Source organism: Taurulus bubalis (genome assembly GCF_910589615.1).
Source record: "Taurulus bubalis genome assembly, chromosome: 12".
Lineage (NCBI taxonomy): Eukaryota > Metazoa > Chordata > Actinopteri > Perciformes > Cottidae > Taurulus > Taurulus bubalis.
This window is the reverse complement of record NC_136600.1, coordinates 22,354,401-22,377,859: the sequence shown is the minus strand read 5'-3', so window position 1 is coordinate 22,377,859 and position 23,459 is coordinate 22,354,401. Positions and strand designations below refer to the sequence as shown.

Below are 23,459 nucleotides of genomic sequence, written 5' to 3'. Positions count from 1 at the left end.
GATATGAAATCTGAAAAAGCCAGCAAACTGCAGCTAAGACGAGAAAAGATGCTACATCCTTTTAAGAAAACGATTTTTTTTGGGGGGGCTATATTCTCACAGGTGAGCGTGCACCTACTCTAATTAATGGCTAATATTTTAAATAACTGCTTACAGCAAATGGAAGTCAAATGTATAATCCTTTTTAATATTGATCCGGACAGTAAAATGTTGTTTAATGCATAATTAAATTACATTTTTGAATAGGCTTCTGACATCAGCACAAACATAAATGAGTGAGTTTAAATCTAATCTAATTGTTATTGCTGTTTGTGTTCATCTGAGACTCATTGGATGAGGCTGATAGGAGACAAACCTCAAACTTGAGACTTAAGTTAAGTTTTATGGGTCAGAGTTCACAACAAACACGATGTGTTTTCTCACCACCTGCAATATTTGATCAATCAACCTTAAAACACTGCTTTCACTATAAACCTCCATTACGAACTATCAGACTGCTCCTTTAATCTCCTAAAGTCTGGATGTCTGACTTCCTGTTAAGTCCAACAAAACAAACAAAAAAAGACCACAAAAATACGAAGTCAAAGTATAAAATATATAAATAAATATATAGTATAATACATATATATCAGTAGCCTAATGTTTTTCACTGTGCTGCCCTTGGCAGGTCATATGGCTGCTGGAAACCACAGGACCCATCCACAAGTAATAGTGCTGCCAACGCAAGATGAATTAGTCTCTCAAGCATACACAGTCTAATATCTTCTAATGCTGCTGCTGTCTGACACATCAACAGAATCTTTTTTGAATATAAAGCACCTTTTTTGTTTGCGTCTCTCTCTCTGTCAGCAGATGTTTCATTGTTTTTCCCTCATCAGAATTCTTATACCTTCTCATTTTTCAGACAAATTACTTATTTTCTAAACCACTGACAGAGCGACATTATCTTTGTCATGTTGCACATATTACTCGTAATAATCTTGGATATCGAAAAACAATTCTGTTGCACGCTAGAACATCATCTTTTCTGAATATAAGTATCAAAACAAGGAAAGAAAAACCACATAATGTTTCTCACGCAAAGTTTGAGAAAGTTAGTTTTATGGTCTGGGCATATTTATGACTCAACACAGAAGTCATAAGAAGATGAAAACAATAATGTTTGAATGCACCATTCTATGGCAGATTCCAAGAGATGAAAGAGCAATAAAGTTTGAATGAAAGAGCTTTATAAAGTAAAGTGTTCAAAGGAACATCATCCTTACAATGAAATATGAAATAATAGGTAAGGAAAGAAGAGAAGTGCAGAAGAGAGTTGAAGAAGTGAAAGAAACTGGGGAGAAACATTAAGAAATGAGTTCTAGAATCAACATATTCACATTATCGTGCCTCTCGGTAACTTATAAACACAAAGTAAAGAAGTGTCTCTGATATAATGATGGAACTGGAAAATTGGCACGCAGACACACACACACACACACCTAAATTGTTATGGCAGTTTTTAAACATGCTGTGAGAGATAATGTGGGCTGAAGTAAATGAAGCCATCAGCATTTCTGTTCACTCAGCAGTCATCGACCTGCACTTAAAAATGTGCATGGATGCCTCAAAGAGTGTGAGAGTGTGCGTATATGTGAAGGGCTGCCTGTGTCATGGTACATGTACTGTATGTTTCAACCATTTACAGTTTTCTCACTTCATTTTTTTTCTTCTGGTCAGCAATATTTGCACGATCCACCCTAAAATGCTGCTTTAAATTCAAAGGATAAAACTGTCAAACTAATAATCCACGAACTGCGCTTTTAACTTGTAGACATAGATAGTTTTTTTCTGCCGTTACCACAGTTTTACACTTGGCAGCTCACGCTATGCCGCAGTCTTGGAAAGGGATGAGCGAGAAGAGAGCGGTATTCAGCTTGTTGCAATCCGCACCCACGCTGCTCGATGCCAACACATCTTTCACACTGGCCCTTTAAGCACAGATGTTTTGTTAAGTGTGAGAGAAAAAAAAGAAAATGTAAACAAATGCTTCATCCCAGCTGGAGACATTTGACAGTGTTAATGACTAACTTGGCAGTCGTCATATGCTTTTTCTTTTCACGTCACAATAGAAATATGGTTTGCTCTATATCTATGCCCCGAAAAACATATTTTTCTTTCCGTTATTGTTGCTTTGAAAGATAGTAGTTCTGAACTATTTCTTTTTTTCCCAGGTTATTCTGACGAATATATATACAATGATAGTACCGGGTCTTGATTCAGACATTCTAGTGTATGTGGCACTAATGCTCTCCTTCCAGATGCCGGTTAAAAATATACTTGATTTTCAATAATCAAAATAGTTCAGGTGTGTTTGAGTCTTGCCATTCATGAACTGCCTTCTTCAAAGTGTCCCTGTAAACAGAGCACCTTGTTAGTGGAGCGGTTCCAGTGCCATATAACCCCAATGTTTCCAGGTTTGATTCCAGCCTCGGGGCCGTCGTTACACGCCATACCACAGCATTTCCCTTCCAGTGATTCACTATTTTTCTTCACTATTTTTCCACTGTCTAATTCCTCACACTTAATCAGTCTTGTAAAGCCCAAATCCAAATAGACTGGACACAATTATTTGACTTTACCCTATCATAAAAACATACTGTAGGCCTGCAGTTGTATGCAAACAAGCTCAAACACAACATTTGAAAAGCAACTTACAGTAAACATTACAATTTTCCAAAGGCACATATTTCCCTTTGCAGTGTGTGCATCTATCTGGATTCATCATCAAGCTGTTAATCGTCATGAAAACAGATCCAGCCACATTGCACCATGTCCTCCTTTCTTTCTCTTTTACAAATAAACACAGCTTCATTCATCCCAAATCTGTTCCGCCAACATACACAACACATTGATTTATAATCGCTGCTCTTGTTTCTCCATTATCACTTCTTCTACTTTCCGAGAAGCTACCAACATTTATGGAAACATCTTTATTATGATCAATTAACAAGCTGTTTAACTCCGTGAAATATTGGGGAATACGGCACGCTAGAAAGCTCAAGAAGCACTGGTGCAAATGTCCTGAGTGTAAATTTTACAGTGCACAAGGACAGCTTTAAGTGCTCTCTAATATTTTTATGTGAGCCATTTAATCATTTTTGGAGATAGTGTCTATACACTTGTGGAGTATAATATGTCTCTAAAGCAATATGTGAGTTGTACTGAAGACTACGTTCACTTCTTCTTTCTATGTCTATGTTTGTCTCTGTCTTTTTGTCTCTTTCTCTTTGTGTCACAAGCTCACTGTCATCCCAATTTCTTCCTCTTCTCTTCTTTCTCACCTGTTTGTGTTTTCTGTGTTTCTCTCCGTTTGTGTGTCTGTGTGCTTTGCTGAGCAGCGACAGATCCTGCTGGGTATTCCTGCTCTCGCACAAGGCGTCTTCATATGGAAATCCCTTTATGACTGACACACGAACATGCACACGCACACGGACGCTCCTCTTGTTCACTTGTCATTCTGTCGAAGAGGAGGCGAATCCTCTGGCCAGGCAGTCTCCTGCATGCGTTCTCTCTCTCTCTCTCTCTCTCAACATTGTCATGTTCTCAAGCGGGAAAAGACAGAAAACAATGAAGACGTTCAAAAAAGAACAGAGAATGATAGACAGCTACTCTCTGACATTTTGGGAACTGAGATACAGAAAGACAGAGAGTTGGCGGGCTGCTGTTGATTTGTTTTTGGCAAAAGTTCCAAGAAACAACAGCGAGAGAAATATTGTCTTTATAGACTTTGTCTGGACCCCGTTCTTTTTCATCTTATGTTTCTATTGATTTGTCACGTTAAACGCATGTTATTCAAATTGTGACGAAGCAATAATACATGTCAATGTCCATTTCCATCCGCCATACACCTCCTGAACAATGTGGTTAGTTCAAAGTGCACTGATTATTATTCAGCGTGTTAAGTTGTTATTATTATTTTGTTTCAGCCAAAGTGTTTTGCAATGTGAATTTGTCATTTACTCGGCCTGCTGAGGCCAAACCAATGTCATTATTTATTCAGTTGAGGCATTTGCATCCTTATTTACTCCATAATTTATCTTTTCGCTGAACTCTTTCTCGTCTCAAATGAGCTGAAAATTGTCTTGTATTGAGTGAATGTCATAGAAATGTGTCTTTTCTATTCAGGCCGACTAATTTGACACAACACAATTTATACACATTTGAATAGAATCCCAGTGATTGAAGGAAATATGAAATGTCTTTGTCAGATAATCAGTTGGGAGGACAAACTAATACCTTCTCTGGTGGTCCAGTCTGAGGTCATCAGAGAAAATCATAGAAACTAATATACCACACCTGCCACAGATGGTTGCCTTTTCTAATGATGTCTGTTAGATGCAAACATTCCTTTTAGCAATCAAAACCTGGTCTTGTGTATTTTGTTGGAGGTGTTATAGTCAAGCAATGAATGTGCCATTGCTTTTGCAAAAGGGCTCTTGGATCATTCGCTTCTGGTTTTTGTAATGTCAAATGTCATAAATAATGACAAACGTCCAGTATAACTTCTTAAAAGGTGATGAAATCTGCAGTTCCACTCACACTTCACTAGTTAAACAAATGGTTGTGGAAAAAGCAGTAGAGCGCAAGTAGAGACAGAAGGGGGAGGAGGGCTATCATCACCTGCACACACTCATCACAGTGGTGTTGAAAGGTCAAGGGAAAAAAGTCCAAGAAAAAAACCACCCAACACGCTACACCACTTCAAACACATCAAAACACAGTCGATCTTCCTTTTCTCTTTTCTGCTCAACATTTGTGCGAAAAACTAGCACCTAAATATTGTGGTGACGGTTTGTCATTGTGAGCCTGCTATGCAATGCAAACCGGCACAGCCACTGTGGAGCCGGCTCTCTGAGCAACATCACACAGATCTCTTTAATAAAATCAAATGATTGGAGTTCATGGGGTTCACGTTCTAATGGACTTTGACAACCCAGTAGCACAGACTGGACATTGGTTTCTTTATAACTGCTTACATAATCCGATCATAACCTCAAAACCTTAGAATAATATGATACAAAAGAAGCACATTAGCAGAAAATGATTTTTCCCTTTATAAATTACTATTCTGTTTTATCATTCCAGTCATTTTTAGCACACATATAGTGAAGACGAACCTTGTGGAAGCTGCCATGGAAGATCTTTTTTATTTCAGATCCTTCAAAAGTGACGGTCTGGAAGTCTCCTTTGTAGTCATAGTTGAGGAACGTCAAGGTCTTTCCATCGTCTGTGGGGGAGACAGAGAAGGTGATGAGGGAAGATAGAAAAGGTTGATCAAAAAGGTTCACGTCAAGTCTGTTAGCTCGTAATAATTATTGGATGCCTGGTGTAGCCGCCGGAAGAACTTCGCCAAACAACTTCTCTCGTTCTGTGAATTTATTTTCCTTGATCACAAACAAAGTAACAAGCGCTGCAATCTTGATAGCAGGGAGTCGTCCAGTCAACACGCAGGTTGACCGTCCAAAAAACTCCCCGAACGGCCGGAGGTTCGGCTCATTAATACACGGTTTTCCGTCATCTAACCCGTCTAGAAGGAGGAGAATCGTCTCCTCATCTTTTCTCACAAGGCTGGGACGACCAGTCTGCTTCCCTAATGTCAATATACTGACAACATATGTGGGTGTTGTAGTGCAAAGCGTGGAACCTTGAGGAACGTTTCTCCCAGACAGTATTTTTTAAACTGACCTCGTACAACCTGAACTGTCGTAGACATAAGAATAAGGAAATGAAGAATATCTACAGAATATAACGATTTGTATTATCAATTTGAAACTTGCTTCGTATCCACTATTATCTCTGTCTCCGGTTATTAGACGTCAATAAAGATACGGTTTATCAAAACAGTGAAGTACATGCTGGACAATATTAGCAGGAAACAACTTCATCTTTGTGCTTCTCTGCCATTTGTCTATAATCAAAAAATTAAGTTTAATTTGACCAATGAAAAAATACAAACCTCTTCAGATGTCATTTTTGACTGATGAATAAAATAATTACATTTCATTGTGATATAGACATTAAAATCCCTGTCATTTATATTTTGCCAAACAAAATTATTTTGCATCACGTTCTTATTGTATTTTGTTGTTCCAAGACTTTACAATCCTCCCTATTATTCTAATAATATATGCGATGTGTGATGTATTGTGGCAAAAAGAATCTTTGAGATTGTCACAATATGTTTGTTTCTCTGTAAAATAAAATATGAAAAGCAGAAAAATCCCTGCATAGAGATGATCAGGTAAGCATGCTGATTACGTTGTTGCTGTATAATCTTTGACATGGAAAATAAAAAGTACTTATAATGGTGGTAAAACCTTTGTTAGAATACTGTAAGCTTATCTCAAACTTTTGGACCAATATACTGTTAACGGTCGTGTGTGCTATGCCATTGTCGACCCGTTTCTTGCTTTTGTCTTAAATTTCAGCCCAGGAAACACTTATCCACAAGCTCAGGATTCTTCTGAACTGCCAAATATACTATATACCCAATTTACTTCGCTGTATCGAGCTCAACTAGAAAAGTAGAGCAAAACAAAATTACTTTTCCCCTGTAACTTCCTCCAGCTACTCCTGGGGATCCCAAGATCATCCATCCCAGCTGGTAGTATAATCTCCGCGGCAGGTCAGGAGTCTGCCCTGGGTCTCCTCCAAGTCAGTGTCTGAAACACCTCTAAAGTTTGACGCCTGGGGTGTGTTCACACAGTGAGCAGTATTTCTGGAACTTCTCTTATCACAGCCGGATCAAACGCAGCCACTGCACCATGGTCAATCTTTTGACACTTTCATCCCGCCTACTTTGGCTTTAAAAACACTGACTTTGAAATTGTGATCTCCATTCACAAAGTCTAAAGCACACAAGGATCAGCACCTCTAGGTTTGAGGTCAAGAAGCTATCCCAGACTGACGGTGTAAGTAAGTAAGGGAGGCCTCTCATCAATGATTGAAGAAACAAAAGGTAAGATGAAACCTTTTCTCATTTAAAGGTATATTATATTGGTATTGATTTCGCTCCAGCCCTAGTTCTAAAATCTGCAGCATTCTACTCTCAGATTATTCTGAGGCATTGTGACTGCGGGAGCTTCAGCACACGTTTACTGTGTATTTTTATGATGCAGGAAAGACAAAGAAAAGATGAGCAACAACACAAGTGCTTGAAACTTACTGTCCAGGATTAGTCCGACCAATGGCTCGTTGTCCTTGTCGAGGATTTCCCACAATGCAAAGGGCTCCTGCGGAGTCTCAGGAAGTAGGCGTAGCATCATAGAAATGGTGTAGTCAGAGGGTAAACCTTCAGGATGAAGGTACCTGGTACGGACATTAGAGAACAGGCAAACACACGCACACACACGCACACACACGCACAAAGATAGTGAGCATAGCTATGCCCTAAAGGCATGTAGTGCCATTGTCTCTCTTCAGCTCTTGTGAAATGCTTTTAGAGTGCTTTGGCTGCTTTCGACTGTCTTCGAGTGCCAGCCTCTTTTTGATCTCAGAGCCGAGCCCTTTTTGTGCAGCTGCCTTCGAGCACTTCAGGTTAAAATTGTCTCAGCTTGAACTTTTCAGAGGGCTCTTCAATGTCACTTTTCACAAACTGAACAATCACATAGCAGGAAGATAAAGGGAAGAAGAAGAAAAAACAGCGAAAGAAAGACTTTACGGGAGTATATTTGAAGTCATTGAATGCTCCCTTTAAGTGTTGTATGTATAGTTTTATACTTGAATATATCCCTGTGGTATAAGTGCTGGGTAAATATTAACACCTCTAAGCTGCACATGCAAGCATCTCAATGACATTTTCTCCTCTTAATTACTTGTGGCCATAGTCTAAATCTGTGATTTGGAACCCATTTAGATGGCAGGAAAAAAATATGTCTGTAGCATCTTTAATATTTTACTGATACTTACTAATTGGGCAGGGTTTAATCAGACAAAACACTATAATAGGTCTTAAAGGTGTCCTGTATACGCAATGAAAATGATATAATTTATGTCTGCAATGTCTTTTCTTATGTGGATAGCAGACCATCAATCATACGTAGCCTGACTTTATTAGTGGGGCTGTTTCTCTGTTGCTCTGGTCAGAACACGCATACAAAAAGTTGGTTCCATGGGAAACTACATAGCCTTACATGCGCAGTAAATATTCATTAGTGTAATAATCTACGTGTTTTGCTTTGCGTGTCTAATGTAGAACCTCGCAGTACTTGGTGAAATGCTATGACAATATGTGTGTGTGAAACCAGAGATGCAATTTTTGCATGGAGGGATAATGTTAGAAAAACATTCTATAATTGAGTTTTTTGGCCTTGAAACAGAATGATCTGAAATTGCCAATTGGCTTTTTGTGTTGATTGGCAGTAGGAATTACAGGGATTACTGCCTGTTTAATAATATGTTACCGTAATAATCTGCCTCTGCTCTGGGCTTTTAGTCAATTATGTTTTATTGCAGAAATTCCACGATAAAAAAAAATGCTGCATTCTCTGTAAACTTTGAAAAATATGTGTATTTACATTAATTTATTAGATATATTTGTCATTTAGAGTCTGGCAGTTACAGTTTTGCTTAAATAGCATTGTATTATTGAGAATAGCTCAAATTCTACAATCTTTAAGATCACCTTTTGACAATGACTTGCAAGTATAATACAGCCCAGGTGCTACGAGTGGCACCTTAACATGTGTGTCCTGAAATATAATCCAAACAGAGATGAAGGCACAATTTAAAGTAATTTCCATTGGCTGGACTGTATATTCTAGGACTGTGTGTGTACTTCTGGCCGATAAGTCAAAGTCCTTTGGTGTTTGTGTCCCGCTGACAATCACCACTCCCCATGTCCGGGGCTAGTAGGGAGGGTCACTTAGCAAGCAAACATACTGTAGGTGGATAAACAGTGGAGAAGGATCAAAGTAACTTCATGAAACACACAGGAAACGTTTGGGAGTCAACTGGATTTAGCATGCACTGTAAAAAATAAATGTCTTTGTAGATTCTATGTACAGTATATTTCTATGCATGCCTTTAATGCCAGAGAGGGAAGCTGTGTAAAGGATGATGACAACTAAACATGCAGATATTTTTGCTTATATTTGTGAATTATCACTAATTGTGTCTGTGTGTCGTGATGTTTCTTTCGTGAGACTGAATCATCGTACTTATAACCTTGCGTGTTTGTTATTTGTTCTCTTCTGTCTCTTGCGGAAGCGATGTTGATCTCAATGGCACTTGAACAAATAAAAGAGTCACTGAACAAAACCGTCTCCTTCAACTGTCTGCTGTCCCTTTGATGTGAGGCGAGTTTGTGATTGTGACTTGATCCATTGTTTCTTAGATGCTTTGGGATTACTGTTAGCTTTGGTGAACAAGATGCATTCATGAGTTCATGAGTACAGATAAAAGAAAGATACATCAATGAGAACAGCTGAATTGTATGGGGGTAATGATACATTGATCTGGATCAACAAATCGATGATCAAATTAAATGTTCAACAATCCAAAAGTGAGATATGCTTTTTTATTTATTATTTCCCACCGCACATCTGGGTTACAATTTCTGTCCAAGCGCAACTCCTTCCTACAGGCCCAATAATAAAATAATTATATAAATAATGTAGGTACTTTTTGTGTATATAAATTTAACTGATTGTGTTAAATACCCATATAATGACATCATCATATGGGCATTTGAAATGAGGAGATAGGGCTCGCAAAATGTGTAATCTCTTTTGCATTTTTGCACTTTCTCTATTGTTTAAATTGAATTTCCTAAATTAATACTCTCTGCGCTATATATATATATATATATATATATATATATATATATATATATATATATCTTTCATCCCTGTGTTTTTTATTTTTGTGTCTGTAAGCTGCTACTTCAACAACAAATTTCCCCTTGGGGATGAATAAAGTATATATCCATCCATCCATCGAAACCCATTTTTACAGACTTGCTTTTATGTGAAGTCGTCGCTTTACTGCTATTTTATTGTTGATTTGACTGAATTATTTTATTTATTTATCTTTATCGTATCGATTGGTTTTACTGTTTCATCTATTGAACTGTTTTTCAGGGTTTCACTCTTTCCTCAGTTTGTCTTTGTTGGGCCTCACTGTTGAGCTTTCTGCCTTGCTTTTGCTGCTTTGACTGTCAAAGCCCTTTGTAAACTCTGTTTTTAAAAGGTGCTATACAAATAAATGCATTATCAGTATTAGTATCCCATATCGTTCACAGGCAAGGCTCCTGAAATGCATGTAAAAAAAAAAATCTAAATAATGTTGATACTAGCAAACATTGTGACGTTGTCCAGAGAATAAGTACAATATGTTATTGTGATGTATCTTGTAGATTACACTCCTCCAACATGTTGTGTTGAGCTATAACAGAACACACTATGAAGAGTAGGAGGCGAGAGGATGCAGGTGTATTCAAGGACAGAAACCCGGGGAAACCCCTCTCATTATCAGATGACAGCTATGATGCACAATTATTTTGCCTGTCAACTGAAACCGAATTTCTAAAAAACGATCCAAGCACTGCTTTTGTAAACAGTGAACTGTAAAGCGTGATTTCTCCCCCTTAGAGTGAACATACTCACTTGGTGGGCTGTGACACCAGGGCGTCACGGTGTAACCTGTAGCAGGGGAAACTGTTGAATGAACCCGGCTCCAGAGAAACTCCAGGTATGGTGCTGTACTCCTTCTCTACGAGGCCAAACTTCTCCATCATATGGAAACCTGTGCCAGACAAAATGTCACTTCCTTTATCCTCATCCTTATCAGTGTCCTCCTCCTCCTCCTCCTTCACTATGTGATCAATTTAATGACAATCATTACCCCGACCACAGCGCGCACCGACATTGTTATTACCATCATCATAATTTGCTTTTTTTAAAAGATTTAACACACTAATTGGACCTGTTTGTACAGTGGATGTTTCCTTACCTGCCATTGTGTTACCGCTCATTAAAACAGATGGACAAGCTGAAAGACAGTAAAGAGTTCATCCTTAATATTTTCATTCTCTCGATGTCTCTGAACCAACAAGGACTGTGACTTTTCTGAATTATTATTTCCTCCTGGTGTCTTTCCCTCTCTCTGTTTTAAACACAAAGGGGTATTACTCACTGGCGGTTGCAGCCTCACAGACAAAAGTAATGAGCTGTTCTTCTATTTTCTTCACGGCATCCAAATCGTCCACAAAGAAGACGTGTCTATCGCTGGGCTTGCTGGCGATATTCACCAGCTCCCCGTAGTCAGCGTCCGCAAAGCCAATGGCAAAGATGATATAGCCTGAGAATGGAGTTAAACAAGAGAATTCATTACAAGTTGAAAGTGAGTGGAAAGGATTAAGTGGAGTAATGTAACACATTGTTGGGGTTATTGGTTCCAAACCAACGGTTAAAGAGTCTGATATCCTATAACAGCGAAATGGGACATACAGTACATAAAGCATCCAATAATTGAGAGGGTGAATGGAGAATCTGTCCTCCAGCTTTTCTGTACTTACCAACACACAATGACTCACATACTGAACATCAATTGTCAATTTTTGTCATAACTTTTTGGTTCATAAAAAACCCACCATCCACCTGCATCTCCTTGGACACTTTGTTGACATCATCTTGGGAACGTCCATCCGTGAGAACAACCAGGACTTTAGGAACGCCCCTTCGAGCTCCAGCTTCTGAGGTGAAAATAGAGTCCTTCACATGTTTGATGGCCCGACCTGATGAAGACAAAAGGAAACCTCTTGATTTGACAAACCATGTAACCATTCATACGTATATTGAACATGTATGCCCTTTGCTTCTAGAAACATACTAAAGGGTTTGAGATGTGTTCAGTTCTACTTTCCAAGTACATTCATTTCTGTAAAACTGGAAAATAAAATTGCAGAAACTTAAATTAGATTAATACAAAATCCCAGTGCCCCTTTTTGTCTGCTTTTTTTTTAAACAATATTTTTGTTAAAGTACTCCTTGGATGATTTATCACTGTCACTGTGCTGATTACATTCATGCCTGCACCGTTTGCTGACGCAGCTCCCTCCCCCACCGCGACCTCTGCCTGTTGATACGTCGTATTGTTGATTTAACTATATCGTACTGTTAAGATTTAATGTTCCTGTATGTTTATGAAGGGAGGAATAGCACTCAGCAGAATAATTGTTGCAGCTCAGATCCCTCAAACAGCAGAGCCGTTCTCTGCCAAACTTTATAAATATTTGTTACAAATGGTCAATTCCTTGATGTAAGTGTCTCTGACTAAACTATAAAAAAGAAAGCTGCAATGTGCTTTTTTTGTAATTAACTTACTCAAACTATTTTCAAGTCTCTGCTCGATTACCGGTACTCTCATGTTGTAGTGAAATCAATGTTCACTAATGGCTGCTTTGAAGGAATACCACAATACAAACATGAAACAGTACAGCAGTGATGTAACATATAGTAAAAATAACAAAGCAAAACTAGTATGGTCCTTTTTGTGACGCTTCGACCTCTCAATCCTTCTCTAAGCACCATCTTGTGATATGAAGCTTAATCTCTTCATTGGTGCAACAATTTGGAACAGAGGAATAAATGCCAGGCAAATTAAACTTATTAAAAGCATGAATGTGATCATTAACAGTCTAAAATAAATGATCCTCTCCACTACGAGCAGGGGTGTGAATGCTTGTGTCCTTTGCTACAATTTTAATGCACTTGCTAATTAAAAAAAAGTATTCATGTTCATCCTCCGACAATAATAGAATATAATTTCAAGCCCATAATTATGACATGACTTCAGTGACCTAAAAGTTCCTGAAAGCAGATTCAGGCCGAGTTTCCATTAACATTTCAAATATGCCAGAAGGCAGACAATGTTGGATGTATTTGAGACCTAAACACTAAGAGATGGGACAAAGGTGGAAATGTCAAAATCAAGACTGTCAAAAGGTTGAAATTGGATAAACATGTACATGTTGCCTGCTTATGGATTTAATCAGTCAAAAAAAGGTTTTAAAACAAAGTGTAAATCAAAAGCATGTGTATAAACTATATTATTTTTATTATATTTCTAATACTGTATTTGGCCCCAGACAATTCTCTCTCTCTCTGCAGAAAAGAGACGCGAACTTGACTTGTACTGAACCGAACTCTGAACAGATAAAAGTTGATCATTGTTGTTATTCAGGGACAAATTACAAAGTATAGTCACTTAAAATAACAGGAACAACCTGCAATGTGCTTTAATTGATCTTAACTGTTAAATACTGCACTGAATAAAGACAACTTATTTTGTGCATGCAAACCATCCAAACCACCACTCCCCTGATCATTTTTTATCTCATGCCAGTTTTTGCATGCTGCTCATCATGATTTTCATTAATACTTCCAAAAGCTCATCTATTCATCTCCACCTGACCTTTTCATAATTAAATGGACAATCCCTCCCATTATTCCTTTTTACTCCCTCTGTCCTTAAACACTCTCTCCTCTTCCTCCTCTTGTGTGTTCAAAAGTGTGTCTGAGTTCTTAGGAGAAGTGCTGAGTATCAGAAAACTTTGCAATAAAAACAATAGTTAATGAGGCAATAAAAGGCCCTATAATTTGACCAAACACGTATTGTACATGGGAGTGTGTAGTGTAAATGGCTCTATGTGTGTATGTTGTTTCTGTCTCCCAATTTCTAACTAAACCAAAACCCTCAGACCACATCCCTGTCTCCTCCTTCTGTTTTTTCACAGAGCTGTCAGTGGTGACAAATGATACAGTGCTTGGCCTGTAAAGTGTTGTGTTGTCAGATATCTGCTAGTGATACATCTGCTTCTACACTGTCCTCTGACCACGCTGGGCAAGACTGGAATTACAGCAGCTAGCCAGGCATGAAGTAAGACACAGGACAGAGCGGGAGGGTGAGAAGAAACTAAAACAAAACATGTCAATGGATCTTGGGTTCAAAAGCCCTTCATCAATCAGCCATCTATCACTCTTTGTGTGAGAAGTGATCCATGTCAGTTTGGATTGGGCCTCCTGTCTGGCTAAAGTTTACCAGTTTTCTCGCTGTCGCTTAAGAAGGGAAGCAATAAGACAAAACAAAAGTATGAGTGCATAGAATCCTGTTATAGAGTTCAAAGTGTAAAAAATACAATAGGAGACCTTTTCTCCCCGCTCTACTGAGGCTGCATGTGATGAATGACTAGGAGGAGATTGTGATACTATATCTGGGTTACTATGAAAAGGAAAAGCTACCCTCTAATCTTTGAAAAAGTCCAGTAAATTCCTAAGCAATATATTTAGACAATCAAATGCATTATAGAACATATACAATGGCGTTTGACTGGGTCTCACTGGCTTTCATAGCCAGAGAAACTCATTCATGCGCCATCTATTCCTAAATGTATAAGAAAAACTCAGAAACCTTGAAAATGACGACAGCTGAATAAGTCAGACTGACTGCTGATCATAGAACAAGAACAATCTCATGTCGGATAACTAATGTGTGAATATATTACAATTAAAAAAGTAACACTATACTTTACATACTGTAGGTCAACAAAAAAACACACACACACACACACACACACACACACACACACACACACGCACACACACACACACACACACACACACATTTATTTACACTTCCTTGATCTGAACATACTGTCCTGAAGAGTCAGGGATGAGCACAATTACTCATGTAGGGCTCGAAATTCATCAATTTCAAAAAAGACACACATAATCACACACATACATGTTACAGTACATACATACATACATACATACATACATACATACATACATACAGGTAAGACTACAGCTGCAGCTATATTAAATCAATCATTCACTAAGCCAGTCAGACGCTCACTAATACCGTAATGAATAAATGCAAAGAGAAAAGCCAAATCCTAGAATATCATCTTCAACACCCTGAATCCTCACTGGTATGAGGTACTGATGGTGGAAAAAACAGAATGTGAAGCCTTATAGAAGTCCGCCTCATTTAAATACTGTTTATAAAATGGGTATAGAGAAAAGGCTGATGACTAGAAGTTGGTAGAAGGAGAATAAGTAAAGCAAAGCACTCATACAGATATAGTAGCAGTTCTCTTGCCAACCAAGAGACCCAGATGTGAAATGGTGAGCAAATATGATGCGGGTTGCTTCCTAAAATAAGCAGGTTTTAACTTAATGTTTCAGAATTGATAAACATGACTAAGAAAACTGAATCCACTCTCCAATATTTTCTGGCACTGACAAATATTGTTTTGCCCAATGTGTTTGCTTGACCCTTGACCCTTGAAGGGTTATAGGACAGAGGACACAAAGTGCCAGCTATTTACAGTAAAACATTAAAAAAGGGATTAAAGCTGTGGGGTTTCTTGTTTGCCAGTGGTTGTATCCACACTGATATATCTGCCAGGGGCTCAGGGATAAAGTGGCTGAACGCTATATTTCTTTTTATTTGAGGGCTTTAGGGGGTTTAGACCCAGTGTGGGGCCTGATGGGGTCTCTGAGGAGAAGTTGAGGTTTAAGAATGAAAAAAGGAATAGTTCGGAGTGCCAACGTTAGGGTTGTAACGCAAGCCTCAGTCCTGAAAGCCAGAGAAAATACTGATCTATCTCCAAATAGACCAGAGGAGTTAGCTGTAAGGTTCAGGTACAGAGTACGTGGCTCAGGACAGTAGATGTTGTATAGTTTAGTATTTGTATTGCTTAGTGTCAAGATTCACAAGGGAGGGGATAATATCCAAACTAAAGCAATAAATAATAAAAATAATCATTGAGGAACTACTGTTCAATTCTTCCTGAAGTATCTTATAAATAGTAATAGCGTAGTAAATAATAAGAAATATATAACTATCTGCATGGAGGAAATAAGGACACAGTGAAGAATATGCATAATGTGTGAAGCACTGAAGAGGATTAATTCTACGCTGAGGCAGTGCATGAGCATGTATGTGATGTGAGAGACAAAGCCCGAGTGGGTGAGAGACAAAGAGAAAGAGGGAGAGGGAGACATTGTGATTCTGTGAGCATGAGCCTAACCTTGTGAGAGCCCACTGCCCCCTCGTTCCCTTTGTGTGGGAAAGATGAAATTTCATGGTTTATTTTCTGTTCTGCTGTAGACCGTAGACCGTAGACCACACACACACACACACACACACACACACACACACACACACACACACACACATACATACACACTGCATTGTCAGCTAAAGCACCACCTGTTACTACCTGTTAAACTATAAGACAGTGAAGTATATGTAGGTGTAAATGAGGAATGGGGGTATTGGACAAAAAAAGGGACATAGGAGAAAACAGAAGATGAAAAACAGGGGCTAAAAAAGGAGGAATGTTCAGAGGAAAAGACAGAAAACAATGTAAAGGGAAAAGAAGAGAGGACACGTTAAAGGAAAACGAAGACGCCATAAAAGGAGGAAGGGGGGAACAGTTGGCAAGAGAGTAGAGGAGATGAAGGAGAGGCAAGAAAAGAAAGGAAGGGATAAGTGCGATCAGATGATGTGCGTTCAGCTCTAAAGCTGATAGCAAAGCTCAAGGACACAATTACTCTGAACAGACACTGAGCCATGACGGAGCCTCGAGGAGAGGTAAAGTCCTCTGAACAACCAGCATTACCTGTAGAGCCACACCGACGCTGAGAGGTTACTGACACTCACCTTGTGTGTGCTCGCACAGCCGGACGCCTCTACATGGGCTTTACAACAGATCCACAACCCCAAACTGTGTGTTATGCATCCTAATCCCACATTTAAAAAAAAAGCTCCTCCTCTCTGCAGTATGTGATATTTTCAAATAGTGAAAACTGGCATTTTCATAGAGATATTTCACAACGTATTAAGAATTACCTTTTAATCTCAAGCCGACATGGAGGTCTAAAAATATTACATTTTAACATCCACAACTCTACGACAAATGGGCAAACAGCTACTAACTTGAGAGATTGATTGGTGAACAGGTTTAGCAAAATTTCAGAATTTACCAGTTTTCTTGTATGGCATGAACTACTATTACATACCACACTGCTCTGACCTGTCTTTGTGTTTCCTCCCTTGTATCGGATCTTCTGGATAGCCTCCAACAGCGCTTCCTTGTTGCCATGGGAACTCAGCTGGAATTCTGTCCGAGCATCGTCGCTGAACTGAGCGATGGCCACCTGCAAGCGAGGCAGAGACAGAAAGTTATGGGAAATAAGTTCAACTCAAGCGGCAGTGGTAAGAAAAACAAGCCAATGAGGAAGTGTCAACAACTGCAGTTCAGCAAATGGCCACTTGGGGCTCCAATAGCGAGTCAATCTTCATAGACCCCGTGTTAAAATGCAGAAATAAACATGTTTGCAGCCTGGAGCAAACCACGTTTAAACATTAAAATATATTGAGGCTTGACTTAAAGTTAGGCATAACCAAAGACGTGGCCAGCGATGAGTGACAGGTTTGTTAGCTTCAGTCATCTCCTGCTCACAAAGTTACAATACCACTGAATAGCGTGTGGAGGTTCAATTCTACTTCCTCCAACATGAAAATCAAAAAGGCACAAAGCTCATTTGGCAATATGCGGGTTGCTATGAAGCCAAACGTCTGTGCGAGTTTAGAAACCTATTCATATTTCATTGTCATGTAAAATTTCCGCAACAGTTTCAAACAGATGTTGCTTTTGTTCGCTGAAGGAAACACTGTTATTATACAAATTAAGCTTATAAATGAATAGCACACATGAATCAATATATATATTTAAAAAATGTGTGGTGATTTATACATATATATCTGAGCTAGAATCAATCTAATTGGATCACTCTAAAAGGGAGAACAACTCACTATCACTACTTCCAGACTGCTAATGGTGCTGTTGTTGGCTCAGGGAGGACTACATTCACCAGCCAACTCTCTCTTTACTGTACAGCCAACTCTCTCATATTACGGCCAACGCTTTGCTCTTGGTAGCCTTCTGCCAGAGGGTTATGGGGCACACCAAGGGTAACAAACTGCATAACAGCAGACATTACACAAATGAAAGAAAAAGGTTCAGCAAGCACCTCTACAGTGTGACAAATGAAGCAGCTGAGCTCTGCTGACAGAGTGGAGGAGCCATGCAGACAAGAAGCACAAAGACATCAGTTCACAATGATAAAAGAGAGTTACTGCCTCAAGTTAGAGACCGGTATCATGACCCTGATACATGAGAAACACTCTGAGACAATGAAGATGGTAATATTCACTGTAGATGCAAAGCATTGCTGATGGCGGGTTTTATACTAAGAATCAAGTTGACAGTTGTTGGTCAATGCTGCCTTAAACCATCTGAACTGTATTCAAGCTTTTAATGCATCTAGACCTAATTTATCCAAGAAAAATTGTGTTTTCTGGCGTAAAGCACAACGGCAGCAAATGAGCAAGTGTTAACAAATACTACGCAGCAACTAAGAAGGAAGCCTTTCCAGAAGGTGCACATTGACTCACTGGGGGTTTAAAGTTCCTCCTCATATTTTTCAGGGGACAGCCAAAGAAAATTGGGTAAATTTTGCTCCAAAGCATCGCTTTCAGAATCAATCAATGCTAACAGCTGCAGCCTTCCTCAAACAATACATGAGCCAAGTCCACAGAGGTCAAAAGGACAAACTCAGGTTGGTCTAGATTCCATTATCTACTTTCTGTTACGTTCATAATTTCTATTTCTGTTCAACAAAGAAAGTGGACGAGTTACAGAAAGCAAGCTGCAGATCTTGAGCGAGTCATCCGTGACGTTAAATCACTCTCCATCCTTTTTATTATGCGTGAACAGCATCCTGTCTCCATTATTCCATTATCGCCTGAATGAAGTCTGTTTTACATAGATTAAAAAGGATATTACAACTTTTTGTTCTCCCTTTCTATTCTGCAGAGTGAAATGGGTTGCAGGAAATGCAATATGGAGAACAGATGATGAGGTAGTTGGGATTGTTGGATAAATGTGAATGTTATTATATGGTAGACACTTTACTGGGCTTGCAAAACGTCGCGTCGAGAAACACTGCAAAGCCATGCAAAAAATGCAGAGGTTTGTAAATGTTTCTTTTTAGAGGTAATTCCCACAAAAATCCTTTCGAATATGAACAAATATATATTTTCACAACCTTCACTCTTCTGTGAATGGGTTCTAAATTACACTGTGACATATAATTATTGTTTTCAAAATCTGTATGGTTTTTACATGTGGTTACTTTTGGCAAGATTCCCAGCAACTACTTTACTCTTTACTTTCAATTTCCTGTGAGAATGCATTTTTCTGAATGAAAGTGCCCTAACAATGAGAATGAATTAGAACGAGTGAACAGAAATTAAAAGCCTTGGGCACGTTTGTATTTCAGTTGGATAACTTATGGTACTGCATAAACTGGCAATACAGTCATTTTCACCAGACGGAGACATTTAGACTAGACACAAGAACCACCAGCAGTGCTTGAGAATACCAGCAAGGAGAGTCTCAGCAACATTATTTAGACCCAGATGGTCAAGATTGAAGTAACACTTTAGTAGCACTTAAACAGCACTTAATTATAGCACTTTGTAGTTTGGCTTTCTTGAAGAAATTGTACTTTCTTGATTCTTGTTGTTCTGAGTTTGTACTCAGATTGAATGCACTTATTGTAAGTCTCTTTGGATAAAAGCGTCAGCTAAATGAAATGTAATGTCACAATTTTAATTACTTTACAAGTAAAGCTTGCTCATCACTGTTTTACTCTTGTGTTCTTCCTTTGAGATTCTCCGTGAGGTGATGCATGATCTAAGTGTGGTCCCGTGACTGACCTGGGTCCCGTCTGGTCCAATCAGATCCAGTGACCCCATGGTGCTGTAGAGGAAACGTGTGATCTTCATGAAGTTGTCGTCTCCGATGGACCAAGAGCCATCGACCAGGAATGCCAGGTCAGCCTTGGCCTCCTTACACACTAGACGGACAGGAGAGATATGTAGATTTAGTCAGCACATATTTGGTCTCTGCATTTAAAAAAAGTAATTCCATAAAGAATGAAGGTCTGCAGAGGACAACGCGTAACTTGAATGTTAACTGGCTGCCTAATGTATTCAGACTCTGAGTAAATATGCATAATATGAAGCACTGCAAATATACAGCCGCTGCAAAGGGGTAAATATGCAAAGGCTGGGTCCTCAGATTAATTTGCACACTATAGAGTTTATAAGCTTAAAAGTATAGGGCAAACTCAAATTGTGCACTATCCAATGTGCTTGTCTTTTTCTTTCTCCGCCTGTCAGCTGCTCATTCATATTCCCGGTCCAGCGGTGCCTCTACTTATTCTTCTCAGGTTTTCAAGTGATTACCAGTAGCCCTATCTTGTTCTCAGTTGTTTTGTGGTTTTAATAACTTTTCAAACTCCAGTTCTTCTCTAAATGCAAAAGTGCGTTCATGACCATGTCAGCCTCAACAACAGCCAGCTGTGTCGACGCTGCTTATTAGGAAAAGTGGTTTTAATTATAAAAGCAACAAAACAACAGAGGAGAGATGAATGAAATCATGCAAACGTCTGCTTTACTGGTGTTGTTTGTGAGAGACAAATGCTATTATCATGTTGTTTTTTTTACGAATTTCATAAGCGAAGCCCTCACGCTTGTCAGAAATGTCAAGTTAAAGGTCAGCTGGACAGAGTTTTGATAACACAGTTTTATGTGGCTGATTCTGACAAAAGCTGTGATTTTACTGAAACTTTGTCTTTCGTCTCAATTCTCATCCCCATTATTTCCCTCCACCTCTTCTTTTATAGAGCATCTTTTTCTGACTACTTATCATCTGTTGCTGCTGTGGTGTCTTTGCCCTCATTTGTCTCTGTTTCTGTCTCGTCCGCTCTGCTTTCTGCCTGCAGATATCTGCCTGTTCTTCTCATCCTGCCTTCCCATCACTTTGTATCCTTCTTTTCCTCTTGTTGTTCTTACTATCCATCTCTTTCTCTTTCCCCGGCCATTGTGCTGTCCTAAATGACAGACCAGGCATTAGGAATTATAGACAGGGGGACAAAATGTTCAAAATCGGGGCCTTCATCCGCACCCACTCCAGCACCACCATCGCCACTACCACCCTTTTCCTCTAAATCCTAGCACCTCACCGTTACCACGTTCATCTTCACCTGTCATGCTGGTGCTTCTTCACACTTTTCTTGGGCCAGAAAATGTGTCCATTGCCTCTGCTCCTTTACATTTCCTGTTCTCTCTAAACTCTGAAACCCTTAATTATGGTGAGGCAATGCCGCCGAGCAAGTCGCTTTACATCTTTACGTTAGTGGCACATGTGTGTTTTGCACACACATGTTTCGACTGCATCTTATTTTGACATAACTGCAGAAGGTGGGGAATCAGATATAATGATAACAATACATGTATATATCATATGAATATGTTTAACTTGTAAGTGATGAAAGTGAGTAAGTAAATTGTTGTACTTGATCCCCTGAAAGCTGGTAAAGGTCGCCTGACAGTGCAGAACGCGGCATCGGTCTGACGAAGGTCAGACAGAAATGCTTGAAGACGGACTCAGCGGGTGTGTCGGTTCACGTGGAGTCAGCTGTGCTCTTTTACCTTGAGCCCACCAGACAGGACAGAGGAGGAGCAGCAAGTGGAGGGTCGCACTATGAACTTTTAACCCCAATCTTTCTATTATTATCATCTCGTTTGGAAAAAAATCCTCGACAGTTAGACGATTCTGCTTGTCTCATGTCACGAGTCATTTACTGTTGCAACTTGAAAGAAACAGTCATGGCTAAGTCAGCTGTCAATCACAGGTGCACCCAGTATGTTGGAGCCAGTGTTCCCTCTATGTGAGCGGTAGTTGGATTGAGTTCTTGGGTGTTTTGGGGAGAAACTGAACCTGCACTGAAGCGGAAACTGCCCGGGAGCGATCAGGTAAGCTTTGCTGAGACTGAGGTGTTAAGCTAATAAACCAAGATTAGAGTAGCATTACTTTATTTTGGCATGAGCTGCAGCCCACTGTGGCCGGTGTATAGTTCACACAATAAAGTAATTGTGGAACAGAGTGAAAGTCTATAGACTTCGTGTGAGAGACATTCAAGTATTTTATTTGTACTTTTCCTTATTGCTGACCTTCTATTTTCCCTCCCTGATTTAGAAGTTACTCCCAGGTCACTGTTGATGTTTTGAAACTAAACAGTTCACAGCTGTGTAAGCGGTACAGAGTGGTATAATACTGTTTTAAACCTTTGTTGTTTCCTGTTTTAAAAATCATGCCAGACCTGTAGAGCAGTGTCTCTGATTGTTTTAATCAAAACAACTGCTCTGTATACTTGGTTACAATTTCCTACGCAGCAATATCTCAATACGATTTTTTTTACACCCAACAGTAATTCCATAATCCGTAATCGCACTGGATAGCATAACCTATATGTAGCAAAGTTAATAAATGCAATGAAATCTGGGAAAGAAGTTGTTATTACAAGCTCATAAAACATTACAAATATTGCATCTATGTGTTGCTGAAAATGGTGAAGAATGTCTGTTGATGTCACATATGTCCAGTATGACAGCTGTGTGATAGTTCACAAGTTTGCCTGCCTGGCTTTGTATCATCTAACCTAACAACCTTCTAACCTTACCATAAAAAGTAATGTGTCTACTACTGCACAACACTGGAAGAATACTACGAGTGTGTGCTTATTGTTCGGCTCCTTGCTCACCTTCTTTAGCAGGTGGGATGGTGGGAGGCGGCTCTGTGGCGGGGAGTTCAGTCGGAGCTTGAGTGGGCGCCGGCACTGCATACACACACACACACAGACAGATACACAAACACACACAGACAGATACACAAACACACACAGGGGGGGAACAAGACAAGGCCATTGATCATGATGGCAGTGACAAGTGGCACCATCATCAGGTTTATGTTCTGACCACGCACGCACATGCACACACACACACACACACACACACACACACACACGCACGCGCACACTCTTCAATGATGTAGCACAATGGGACAGCAGTAGCCGGTTTCTATCAAACTGAAAGTTTCCTAATCCTCTTCCTTCCTCCCACATATATATATATATATATATATATATATATATTTTTTTTTTTTTTTTTTTTTTTCTTGCCCTATATAAGTTGGGGACAGTAAGAGTACAGTTGTGGGTTCTGTCAAACCAGGGTACAACAAGTAAATCATCTTGGAAACACCAGAACTGCCTGAAGAAAGGGCACATATTTCATGAAAGTAGATTTCAACAAATGTTTCTTCAGCTTCTACGGAAACTTGTTGGTGATAAAAGCAATAATTAGTAAATGATTTGTTTCAATTCAATTCAATCATCATCTTAGCAATGTGACTGTGGACAGTATTTGAAGTATTGCTCTTGAGTACTTTTGAGGTAATTCTTTCTTCCTTAAAATTTATATTTTTTTGCTACTTA

The 23,459-nt window shown here is 39.2% G+C and overlaps 1 protein-coding gene across 1 annotated transcript in view; it reads right to left on the bottom strand.

Moving 5' to 3' along the window:
- The window catches only part of col14a1a (collagen, type XIV, alpha 1a), a gene marked incomplete at its 5' end in the record, with an annotated part of 111,230 nt that overhangs the window by 32,698 nt on the left and 55,073 nt on the right, over positions 1-23,459 (bottom strand). The window contains 9 exons of the mRNA XM_079227028.1: positions 5,160-5,269; positions 7,208-7,350; positions 10,647-10,785; positions 10,993-11,031; positions 11,176-11,340; positions 11,633-11,776; positions 17,087-17,210; positions 19,837-19,976; positions 22,728-22,802. Of these exons, the coding sequence (XP_079083154.1) occupies positions 5,160-5,269; positions 7,208-7,350; positions 10,647-10,785; positions 10,993-11,031; positions 11,176-11,340; positions 11,633-11,776; positions 17,087-17,210; positions 19,837-19,976; positions 22,728-22,802 (1,079 nt within the window). The remainder of the gene's footprint in view (positions 1-5,159; positions 5,270-7,207; positions 7,351-10,646; positions 10,786-10,992; positions 11,032-11,175; positions 11,341-11,632; positions 11,777-17,086; positions 17,211-19,836; positions 19,977-22,727; positions 22,803-23,459) is intronic.